The sequence below is a fragment of the Solenopsis invicta genome, chromosome 14 (genome assembly GCF_016802725.1).
Source record: "Solenopsis invicta isolate M01_SB chromosome 14, UNIL_Sinv_3.0, whole genome shotgun sequence".
NCBI classification, from domain to species: domain Eukaryota; kingdom Metazoa; phylum Arthropoda; class Insecta; order Hymenoptera; family Formicidae; genus Solenopsis; species Solenopsis invicta.
The window spans coordinates 1,245,652-1,258,424 of record NC_052677.1 but is presented as its reverse complement, the minus strand read 5'-3'; the positions used below and the strand labels follow the sequence as shown (position 1 = coordinate 1,258,424).

General features: G+C 34.4%; 1 protein-coding gene across 6 annotated transcripts in view; it reads left to right on the top strand.

Annotated features, from left to right (window-relative positions):
• The window catches only part of LOC105203570, a 437,190-nt gene that overhangs the window by 381,248 nt on the left and 43,169 nt on the right, over window positions 1-12,773 (top strand). For all 6 annotated transcript variants that reach the window (XR_005576331.1, XR_005576332.1, XR_005576330.1 and 3 more), the window contains one exon: window positions 10,280-10,461. Coding sequence is in view for 1 of the 6 variants with exons in the window: in XM_026138284.2 (XP_025994069.1) it covers window positions 10,280-10,461 (182 nt within the window). In the remaining 5 variants the exon portion in view is untranslated. The remainder of the gene's footprint in view (window positions 1-10,279; window positions 10,462-12,773) is intronic.

Sequence of the window (12,773 nt, the reverse complement as noted above, 5' to 3'; positions counted from 1 at the left end):
CTTCTCTGTCGATTCTTCCCTTCTTTAGGTTTCTCAGCATTTTTCTTAATTCTCTTTTCTTTTCTTTCCATTCTCTATTGTACCACTTTCTTTCTCCTATTTTCCAGAGCTTAATCTTCTTTCTCTGTTTCGTTATGGATTGCTTTACCTTATCTCTTATTTCCCTCCATATGTCTTCCGTCTCGTTCCGTGTGCTGGCCCAGTCTTTGCAATTTTCTCTGTAGTTTTCTATTCCTTCTTCTGACCAAACACTTTTCTCTATTTCTTTTGTCTTGTTTCCGCCTTTTTTCTTTTTTGTTTGTGCTCCTATTACCTCCGCTTCTAATGGAATTTGATCTGATTCTGTTCTGTCTCCTTCTTTCATCGATTTTACTTCTCCTGCCGCTCTATCATTTCCTATTATATAATCTATGACCGACATACCTGACCCTCCTATGTATGTCCATCCTCCTTCCTCGTCGAAGCTTCCATTCAAGATTGCCCAGCCTCTTTCTTCTATTTTGTTTAATAATATCCTTCCTTCTCTATTACTTACTTTGTCTATGGACCGTCTGATTTCACTTCTCTCTTCTCCTTCTTCTTCTATTGGGCCTCCTTTATTGCCTGTTCTTGCGTTGAAATCTCCTCCTATCAGTAAGTAGTTTTCTTCTTCTTCTGGTATCTGCTCCGTTAGGATTTCTACCGTTTCTTCTATCTTTTGGCTATAAAGCGTAACGATCCTCCAACTGTTTCCGTTGTATTTCAGTTTAGCCTCTGCCATTTCTCCGTTTATCTCTTTGATTTCCACTTGTTCTAGACTTTTTCTTACTGCCTTCACGATCCCGCCTTTTGCCCTTCCTTTCGTATGTTCCTTTTTTGCCGGTATGCATTTCCAGATGTATTCCTTTGAGACCTTGTTTTCTATCTTCTTCCATCCTTCCTCATCTATCCACGTTTCTGTAAGACCTAGTATATCAAATTCTTCTAAATATTCCCACGCCTCTTCACATTTGTTAGCTAGTCCCGCCACATTCCAAAAGCAGATTTTTAACCCCCCTCCCTTCCCTTTTCCATCCCCGCCGCTTATATCTCATTCTTCTCCTCCTCTTCTTTTCTCTTCCTTTAGTTTCTTCTCTCTTGTGTTCCATCGATACCATTTGTCTTCTATCATAATCTTTCCGTATCCTACCTTGACCTTGTTTCCTTTTTCTCTTTCTTCCTTCGCTTTCTCCCTCAGTTTGTTCTGCATTTCCCTTTCCATCCTCGTTAGATCGTCGTCTATAAAGACTCCTGCTCTTAGTTCTTTCTTTTTGACCATTATCTCTCTCTTTTGCTCCCAGGTTCCTACTTCTGCCACTACCGTACATTTGTCTCCTCTGGACTGCACTTTGTATGCTTTAATTATGTCCACCTCTATTTTCAGGTTCTCTTTTATGAACTCCTTTGTCTCTTGTTCAATTTTATCTTCCTCCCATTTGTTTACTCCTCTCATTATTATGTTGTTTTTCCGTTTTTCTCTATCTTTTTTTTCTTTTTCCCATTCTAAGTTCTCTATTCTCCTCTCCAGATTCTTCTTCTCTTCCTTCCATTCTTCTTTTTCTTTCCTTCTTTCCTCTTCTCTTGTCTGCTTTTCTTCTTCCTATTCTTTCCTTATCTGATCGAGTTGTTCCATCATCCTTTCCATCTTTTTGCTAATATTTTGCTCAATCTCTTTTCCTATCTTTTTCAGTGCAGTTATTATTGTCTCTTCTCCTCCTGCTACGTACTTCTCTATGCTGTTGCATTCCCCTTTCGCTTTACCTCCTGCCGGTCTTCCCGGTGGCGCCATCTGTTTCTTCTCTCTGTGACCTCTTCGTTCTTGCTTATCTCGCCTCGCTCTCTTCTCTTCTCACAGTTTCCTAACCTAAACTTTCGTTCAGATTTTGGATCCTTCTGTGTGTTTTAATCCCTTCTGTCTTTTTGTTCCCTTCACTTCCTTGGCTTTTCTCCTTCACTATCTTCCTTCTCCTCCCGCTTTTTCCTTTTCCTCACTCTGCAATTGCACTAATCTGCTATTTTATTTTCGCCCGTTGGACACTCGTTTACCTTCTAACGCTATCCAACCGGAAGTCCCAAATATACCTATTTATTTATACTTAACTTGATTAGTCGCAAAATTTTTAATTTAACATTAAGTTATGATATTGTTTAACAAAGAGTCCATCTTACTATTAGTGTTTTTCTTTTAATATTTTTTTATTTTATAAAATATCTATTAATATTTATTATGTGCTAACTTCACAGAGGTTTAATATTTATATTTAATAGGATATTGCTTTGTTAGTTAAAAGATCTCAAACGTTAAAAGTAGTCAAACTTCTTACTATGTATACATATAATACATATTCTGTTTGTAAAAATTTTTATATTTTTGTGTTCTTGTATGCAATAAATATTTGTTTTGTAAAATTGTGTTTTCTTTTTTAAGCAGTGAAAATCTAAAATTGATCTGAAGAAATAATATTTTAGCTACTCGTATAAGGTAATTTTAGATGAGCAAAGTAAATATGGTAAAATCTTGGGTAATCTCAGAAAATATAACGTAATTTTTAATACTCTAAGGTTATCTTGGGTAATATAAGGTAGTATTGTGTAATCTGAAGTATTGGGTAATCTTAAGTAATCCAAGGTAATTTAAAGGTAATCCGTGTTAAAGGTAATTTTTGTACACTATAACCGCTAGTGACCAACGTATATATATATATGTATATATATATATATATATATATATATATATATATATATATATATATATATTACAATACACACAGATTCATTTCAACTAATATAAACTACATGAAACAAACATATTTTTTTCTAATAACACTAACACTAAATTGATTGACGTATATATAAAAAGAAAGAAATAAATAAATATATAATAACTTGCGACCTTCTATTGATGAATAGACTCGATCGATCAAATCGACGCGATTTTACACGACGAAACGGACGAATTAATTAAAAAAGTGTCGGATTGCCCCGCGAACCGAGATTATTATTGTTGACGATTGACGGATAATCAGGTTAGAAAATCAGGTTAAAAAACCTGTCACGACGGCCATAATGTCAAGATCAAGAAGTACTACACCACATACACCACAAATACACCACAATCGCATACAGCTAATGTATGCCAGCGCCACTCTGTGTCGAAAATGTGAAAGGGAGAATTCTTGAGAGCGACGACGACGATAATAATAATGAAAACAATGACGTTTCTTACACACAAATCGAAAACTTAGAGATTTGCATCGCGATATCTCCGCTCATAGAGCACGGAGAGAAAAAATAAAAACACTTTTATTATGCAATTCGTTCCCAAGCTATTGATTGAAACTACTCAGAATTTGATTGGTTCAGCCGTTACTGAGATCTGTTAATCTCGTTATGCTTGAACTCGCTGACTCGCGTAAAAGAGGCGCTCGATCTTTTCGCTTTTTTTCTTTTTCTTTTTTTTAAATTGGCACAAGACACGACCGCGCCTTTTGATATTATAAAACACATCAATTTTCAATTTTAGACATTTTTTGAGTTTATGAAAAATACCTCATATTTGCCTTGTTACGTAAGTATATTTTTTAATAGAAATGGCAGTGACATAATTTTTTTTTAAAGTATGACTCTTTAGCTTTAAAACACCGTATTGTAAAGTCATTAAAAGTTTTTTGTTGCAAAGATATGATTTTTTTTTTAAGTGGATTTTTAGACACCTAAAAATACTTCATATTCTCCTTGTTATATAATTCTACTTTTTAAAAGGAATGTCAATACCATAATTTTTTTTGAAAGTATGACTCTTTAGCTTTAAAATGCCGTATTTGAAAGTCATTTTTTATTGCGAAGACATGATTTTTTAAAAGAAAAGTAAATTTTTGAACAATTTCTAATTTTTGCCTAATGGTTTTTCTTTTATAACTTAACAATAAGTCATTTTTGGGCAATATCGATTATGCAGTCACATTTCTGAGATTCTGAATTTTTGTATGAAAAAAACGATTGTTGAAAAATGTTGATTAGAACCAAAGTTATAACTTTTCAAAGTTGATAAAGTTTTCCAGACCCGAAAATGTATTTACGTATTTTACGGGATCAATGTGTTTAAGGGTTAAATAGCGCATGCTCGTAATTGTGCAAAATAAATGGTATAAATGGATAAATATGTTCACATATACTAACACACATACTCACATATGCACGCACGTGCACACAGACACACACACACACACAAAGGGGGGGGGGGGTGCAAGGGAGTGGGCCTACGACCCATCTCCTCCCGTATCTACTCCGTTGATAGGGGATCTCGCTTTACAACTTTTCTACCGTCACTGAAAACACAATCAAGAAGAAGATATAACAGGACATAATACAGACTCGCAGTGTCCTATACCGAGTGACACTACAGTATAATAATACCGCTCGTCTGACGCGAAATCGTTTTACTTTTTAATAAAAACTCCATGCATTTACTTATTACACCAAGCGATATCCTCTTATCTCCACTCTTATTTACTACAGTATAAAACGAGGCCTATGATGGAAGAGTATCTTTCATATTATCTCGTTTTCTTCGGAAACTATTGATTCTGTTCAAAAAATGTATAATACATTAATGATGTATTATTTTAAGAGCTGTAACTTTTATTTGAAATACTTTTTGGTTGAATTAATATATAATATTATCAAAATAATATTTAAAAAACCGGTATTTTTCAAGTTTTTAAAATTTTTTATCTTGAAGATGACCTTGTCAGTGATTTTTATTATCATATTCGTAATCAGCGTACCAAAATGCAGTAGCATACCAATTTTCAACCAAATCAGAGAATTCACCTTTTTGGAAAGGTGAATCTGCACCCGAAACATCTTTACAGTATTGACGGGATTATATCTGTTTGGTTACCTTTTAAATAGTATTATATTTCTTTGTATAATTGTGAAAAAACCAATATTCTTTTAATATGTGAACATAGCTCGCGGCAGGATTAAAAGAATTGGTTCAAGGTAGGAAAGAGAAAATAAACTCACGCGTGTATTTAAAAGTATAATAGAATAATAAATGCTAACATATATTTATTTCTGTAATATGTACATTGGACAACTTACGAAGAGGAAAAATGTATTTAATAATATGACTCACAATTTTTAGTAAATCCCGGTTTTCGACACAGACTTAAAAATAAAATTGAAAAACGGTGCAGGTTTTATTTACAGTAATTTTATGAAAAGAAGAAAATAATTTTATGAAAAAAAGAAAATATATTTAAATTGGACAGTAATAATTTGTGAATTCGGGTTTTAATGTAAACTACAAAATGAAACGAAAATATGGTGTGCTATTTACCATACAGGTGGGTTGCCTACAGCCTTGACCGTACAAGTCACGGGAAAACCCCGTCGTGATGTTTAAACGGAGCTATGATTTAGAGAACCAGGATAATAATCTCCATCGACCTAGTTCGTAGACGCGGTTGTGTTTATGCGCAGTGGGGCGCAGTGTTTGGTGTGGGGTTTATTTCACTTGCATACTGTTCACTTGCCCACAGACCACTCACACGCTTGACCAGTGGAAAATCTCTAGGCATCGGCTGCTATGAGCAAATGAACGGTGTGCAAGTAAACCGATCCCTTTGGCACGGCAGCGGCTTCGCGAGTGCGGGCTAGCCCGGTGCGCGTGTACGCTGATTTTCGGCGCGATCGACAGAGATATTGTACTTTTTCCGGCAGACCGCTGGTAAAAGCAGACTTCCGTGGGGAATCTTTTTTGTTCCTAGTCGTCGTTGCGCGGGTTTTTGTGTCGCGAACGAATTATATTCGCGCCAACGATCGTCTTCGGCCGTCAGCGGTATCGTTGCTGTGAGAGCGTTTAGGCAGACGCAGATACGCTTTCTGTAGTTTATAGCCGAACAGAGGCTTTCGGCTGGTGTTCACCGGGAGAATAATGCACGGAAAAAAATTTTTTTATTATTAAAAAAAATTTATTTGACTTAAAAGAATGACTTATTTTAATACTCCTAACCAAGTATTTATTTGAAACTGATTCATACATTTTGTTAAAAGAAAAAAAGTTTTCTTTAAAGTAAAAAATATTTGTTTGAAGAAAGGAATTCAATAATTAAAACAGCAAAACAAATATTAAACACAAACAAATATTTACTTTGTTGAACATTTTTTTTAATTAAACTTAAAAAATAACTTCTAAAGTTAAACAAATGTGTTATTTTAATTTAATAAATGTTATTTTGAAATTTAGTATTATAAGTAGATTCATGAATTTTTTTTATCAAGTAAATATTTTCTTATTTAAAAAAAAATGTTTTTTTTCATCAACAAAATATATTACTTAGCTTCAAATAAATACTTGATTTGAAACAAGATTCTGGATCGAAATGGAATCAGAATCAATAACCATTCCATATCCCTTTCTTTAGTCGAACTGAAATTGTACGTAAATCATATCAAAATTCTATATAGTTTATAACACCAGATTTATAATGGGATCAATAAAGTTATTAATGATGTTATAAACTTATAGAATTTTGGTACGATTATGATTTTTGTTCAACTAATGAAGGGATTATGGAACGATTATTGGTTCCAATTCCAGTTCAGTTTGGAAAAATAAATCTTTTTTTTTTTAATTATGCAAGACTTTCAATTATTATAACTCTTTTTTGTTATGTATAATTTTTACATATAATATAAAATTGCAATGCCAAAAATTTCAATAGAAATGTATATATTAACAATGTTTTATGCACTATACATATATGTATATATACAATAATAATAATAATAGTAATAATAATAATAATAATAATAACCCTGAGGGGGTGGTTCTCGAGTCGAAGATCCACCCATGGCACGCAGACTACTGTCCATTGTGTCTCCCTCCAGTCTTTTGCCACCTACGGGAGCCCTGATTCTCTCCAAAAGATACTCAGGTCCCTTATCGGTAGCCCGCTAATCTGCCCTGGCTCGGAAAATGCCGAGCCTAGCAGCTTCAGCCTCAGCCCCGCATAGGCCGGGCAATCACAAAGAATGTGGAGACTTGTCTTTTCTTCCTCCCCACAAGCCCTACACTTAGCCGTGTCGGATCGGCCCAGTTTGTGCATGTGGTAATTGAAAGCCCCATGGCCAGTCAGTATTTGCACTGCTAGCCCAGCGTCCCTTCTGCTCAAGGACCTTATGTCCCCGGCCAGGCCCTCGCCAGGTATTTCTCTTAGCAGAGCTCCGGCCTGTCGACATTTGGTCCTTAACTCATTTCTCCAAAACTCGAGGTGCTCGCCCCGCAACCAGGGTCGGATCTTTCTCTTGCCTAGACAGAAAGGGACCCCCAGCGCCGGTCCCGGCCCAAACACCTCCATTTTTGATGCAGCCCTGGCGAGCCGATCAGCTTCCTCATTGCCCTCGATCCCCGAATGACCAGGAACCCAGGTCAAAACAACTTCTTATCCTTCGCCAGCTCCTCCAGTGCATCTGCAGTCCCAGACCAGCCGCGAGGTACAAATCGGAGCCTCAAGTAGCCTGACTATCCGAGCATATTCTCACGCGCCCAACTGTCTCCCTCCTTTCCAGGGCCAGCTGGGCACATCGTAGAATCGCCACGATCTCCGTCTGAAATACTGTGGCCCATCCAGAAGCAGGCTTTCCGCCATTTTCCCCTGACGACAAACAATACCCGCACCGGAGCTCGTGTTTGTTTTGGAGCCGTCTGTGAACCAGATGTCCCCATCCCAGGCCCAATCCAATGCCTCGGGTCCCTTCTAATCTTTGAGCCCCGTGATATGCACTTTAAAGCGCCTATCCAAGGCCCGAACCGCTGGCAACCTATCCTTTTTTTTTTGTTCACGGAGAGGAAATGCATTACCGCATACCCCAGGCCTCGGGGGAGGCTTGGTGGTTATGTGGGGCTCTCCCCCGCCGGCGACGTGCCGGCGAGGGCCAACCCTGGCAACCTATCCTGCCTTATTCTGAAGATTGAGTCAGTTAGAATGCCACCGGAGAACCTAGTGTGTGTGATCTCCTCCTTCCACTTCAATTCACAGGCTAGTCGATGTGCAGCGGTCGCAGCCGCCCTCACTACCACCTGATGAAGCGGTTTAATCCCGAGCAGAATGCCCATGGCTGCTACCGGCGTGGTTCGCATTGCATCCAGAGTCCCTCTTAAAATCACCTGGCATGCTCCAGCGCCACCACGGCCTTCCTCTTCCGCGCCCTAAGGCACACAACTGCTGCGTATGTAAGCCTAGGTTGAAGTATTACAGTGTAAATCCAGTAGACCATCCTGGGCTTCAGATGTATATATACATAAACATTCAACAAGATACAATTCATCAACATCTGCTTGAAGAATAAACCATCTTTGTCATGAAAACCATTGTACCTTTATATAAATCGCGTAAATGTCTTATTTTAAAAAACGGATTTTCTCGAGAAGAACATCCACAACATCCACAAACTTTTTTATAAAATGCTGAATTACTATGAGGGAACTCGTCCCCAAGTACCAAGCACATTGGTTAAGGCATGGATACTAGTAAAGATGAATGGCATAGCAACAGAACGGTCTCGCGCCGATTGTCGATTGTCGCTTATCAAGCTGTCGCCTTTAGCTATGCACAACATAGAATGCGTTTCACTTAATACTCGCTACGTACACGAGCATCATTTATTTCTACTTAATATCTGATAAACAATAAGAGTGAAAAGATTCCAAGAGTGTTGCAAACGTACATAGAATATATATTTTTATAAAAAATTTATTAAAAGATTTTATTAAAAGATTCTGTGATTGAATAAAAAAATTTTTTTTTAATGATAAAACAAAAAAAATAATTGGTCGAGGTGGTAAGACACCGGGACCGGAGATTCCGGAGGTGCCAGGTTCGAACCCTGGGTGGGGTGTTATTTTTCGCAATAAATTTCTTACAGTTTTTTCAGAGGGGAATGGGTATATACAAATAGATGCAAATCAGCATCAAGTATTATATTAAATTAATTAATTTAATATAAATAGTGATATTACTAATTCTTACTCGACATGCTGTGTTATGACCGAAAATTAATTCAGCGCACATTCTGGTTGAGTTCGGAGAAGTATATAAAATCACATAAATAAAAATAAAAGCACTAAGACCTAGCTACGACCGATGAAGGCTTTCTTACTATTATTGTGTTGTTACACTATCGGTCCAATAACATATTTGTAATTAGTAAAAAATAATTATTTTTTTATAAATAAATACTTCTTTTAAATTTACGAAATGATTTAGTTAAATTTAGTTTATCTTTGGAAGAAAAAAATTTTTATTTAAATAAACTTTTTTACGTTTAAAAAAATTAATTTTTTTTCTTTAAAAAAACGAATTATTTTCATTTATGTTATTGTATTTTAAATAAAAAAAATATTTTTTAAGATTAAATATCTCATAATTAGAATTATCATTTTTTGTAGTTAAAAAAGTATTTTGTTAAATTTATAAATATTTTTTTTTAATCCAGTAAATACTTCTTTTACTTAAGCAAAATAATTCAAAATATATATTTCTTTAAATTTAACAAATTTTTTTTCCGTATGCAGCCGTGTGCATGCATTATTACAATTGTTTATAACAACTTCTTGAATCAAAATTTTATTTTTACTTTAGACCATAATTAATCCTTTTGAATTTCCATTTTGCGCCTCAAAATAACAATTATCGGAAAATTTCCCACTCTGACGTTAAAAAGAGATTTTCATAAAATCTTTTAGAACCTGTTAAAACTCTCCACAAAAACTACTGTATTCAATAGGTTCAAAAGAGATATATTTAAGTATTTGAAGTAGCAAAATAGGCGTAATTCGACAAACAAAAAAAACATTGCTACTGTTTTGCGTGGATCGAGAATTACATGGCAGATTAATTATTCAAGAACGTCTTAATAGTACATTGTTGAAAACGAATCTAACGAGATGCCACGTAAAATCACGCGATAGCACGCGAATCATATCGATCATAACCAAAAATCGACGATGTTGTCCGATACGTGAATTCGGATAATATTTCAAGCTCTGCACATAAAATTAAAAACTGTTAAGAAAAGTAGTACTAAAGCTATTTTAAAAACGTAGCTATATTAGTACTAAGATTATTAAAAAGATTTTAGTTTGAAATGGTTACTTACTTTATTGTTTTGATATAGGAATATTATTAAAATGTAATATTTTTTTATTTTATATCATTGTTATATTTATATCCACATTGTGATGATATTGCAGAAATATTCCGGAGATGCAAACTGAGAACCCCACCATTACACTGCGTGACGATGGGCTATACAATATCTTATTGCGTGTCACCTTACTGGATGAAGATTTACCAGAAACAACGATTATTAAATGTTTGCTCAGCATATCGAAAGCATCGTACAACGTTTCTCGCAAAACTGTCTATTATACTGGTTAGTTATGAATGTTTGCTTTAAGAGATATGTATAAATGTATTAGATATGATATGTACCTTTATATTTTATATAAATTATTTAAGCCATATTCTATATGATATTTATGCAGTAAGATTGTTTTTAAAGTGATATTTTTATAAATGAATAATTTTTATTGCATGTGATTTTATATTTACTTTTCATTCTATTTTTTTATTTTTTATTTTTTTTTATTGTTTATACAAGATGATTTTAAAGGGTGTAGCCAGATTTGTACATGAAATCTGCCTCCACCCCAAAATAAATTTACCATACATCAATTTTTAGCTCTCTAGGAAAGAACAATTTTCATCAAGTTTTAACCCGCTATACTTGCGATAGTGACAAATAAAAACACAATTATTCAATTATATTTCTTTCCTATTCTTCTTATTCACAAAACATTCTGAAAAAAATCAGTGATGTTTCACTTATCAAAATACATCCAGAAATTTTTGGAGATTTTTAAGATAAAAGTTCGGATTTTAAAAAATTCAAGAAATTTAAAATTGTCAATTTTTTAGTGAAATTATTAAGTGATTGACTTTATTTTTTTTTTGTTACAACATCTTTCTAACATTATTTACCTCAAATTTTGTAAGTTTTTTTAAAAAATAAGCTTCAATTTTAAAATATTATTTTTTTTATATTCTACGTAGAATATTAATTTAATATTTAATCTGTGAACTTTCTAATATTCTATTTTATGTGTTTAATTATTAATTGTATACTTCAATAACTTAAATTTTATATAAAAAGATAATATAATAATTCTTTTTTGTTGAAATTTCTGCATTGAGGAATTACTTCTCATACGAAGTTGTTTATTATGAGATACCTGTTTTTAAAGGCTTATAATTTAATTAATTTATACTATTAACACCTAATTTTATATCTAAATTATAGTAAATATATTTAAGTTTTATTGCCAAAAGTTAGCAATCGATAATAATTATACTTACAAGGGGAGGACGCGATAACTCATTCTGAGATTTCGACCCCAATTTTTTTAATTATTCTAGAGATGAAAAAAAAGTTTACGTCTCACGGCGTTTGATTGAATAGGCCTTTGTTTCGGAGTAATAAATTTGTAAAAATTTATCATACCGCGGCGCGCCATATGAGCCTTCCCGGTAACTCTACTTCAGGCATGGCTCACAAACTATAGCTCGAGCTTCTCCGCTTCCCCTTCCACACGCGCGAATCACGTGCATATACTGTAGCATAGTAGGGACCGAGAGCGGTCGTATGGAGGGGATAGGTGGATTGCGGAGTCAGAAGGAAAGACGGGAAGAAGCAACAGTGCGAAGAGGGAGCATGTTCTCCTCCTCGCATGCTTCGTGGGCGCCCACAGAGCCATGCCTGCTCTACTTCCAACCAGTACAGTGCGTTGCATTGATGACGGGGTACCGATTTTATGGACCACGTTTCTTTCTTGATTATTTTTATGTTCATGACTGAATGCTGCGGTGATCGTTGACAGCAGCATTTGGTCATGAACATAAAAATAACTAACAAGGAAACACAGGGAAGTGTCCGCCTCAGATTAAAACGAGTTTTTAATATGTTGTAGTACCGATAAAAATAAGGGACACGTATTTTTTTATACGTGCCCATACGCACTTTAAAGAGCTGAAACACCCCTTTGAAGAAAATCGGTTTTTTTCTTTCGAAGCGTATGCCGTTGAAACTATAAGAGATAGAAAAAATGTTTTAAATGAAAGTTGAATGGTTCGAAGAGTAATTTATAACAGCGGAAAAAATTTTTTTTTTTTAATTTTTTTTAATATTTTCCCCCACCACTTACCTATTTTAAAAAAAAAATTTTTTTTTTTTATAAGCAAAATAAAGCTTATTTTATTACGAATTTAAGTTTGAAATTTCATCTTTTATACTGCATTTATACAATTCAATTAATGTGTTTATTTAATTCGATTAGTGTAGAAATATGCGTAACCACGCTACTGGTGCGTGCACTTAGAGTCATTTCCTATCTTGAAATAGAATGTTTACGTCTCGGCAGTATTGACATGTATAGATTCAAGAGTTACGTATATAAGGAAATGCAGTATAAAAGATAAAATTTCTAACTAATTTTTTAATTAGTTTTATGTTAGTTCTCTTGTTGTTAGTTGATGAGCTGGCGTTAGATAGTGAAGGTATAGAATGTGTGAGTAATAATTTTTTGTAATCCAAGTGTCCTTATTTATAAAATGTTGAAGAGAACAAATATTTTAGTCAAATCATGTAGACCAGTAAATAAATGTTTAACTTATATTAATTACATATTA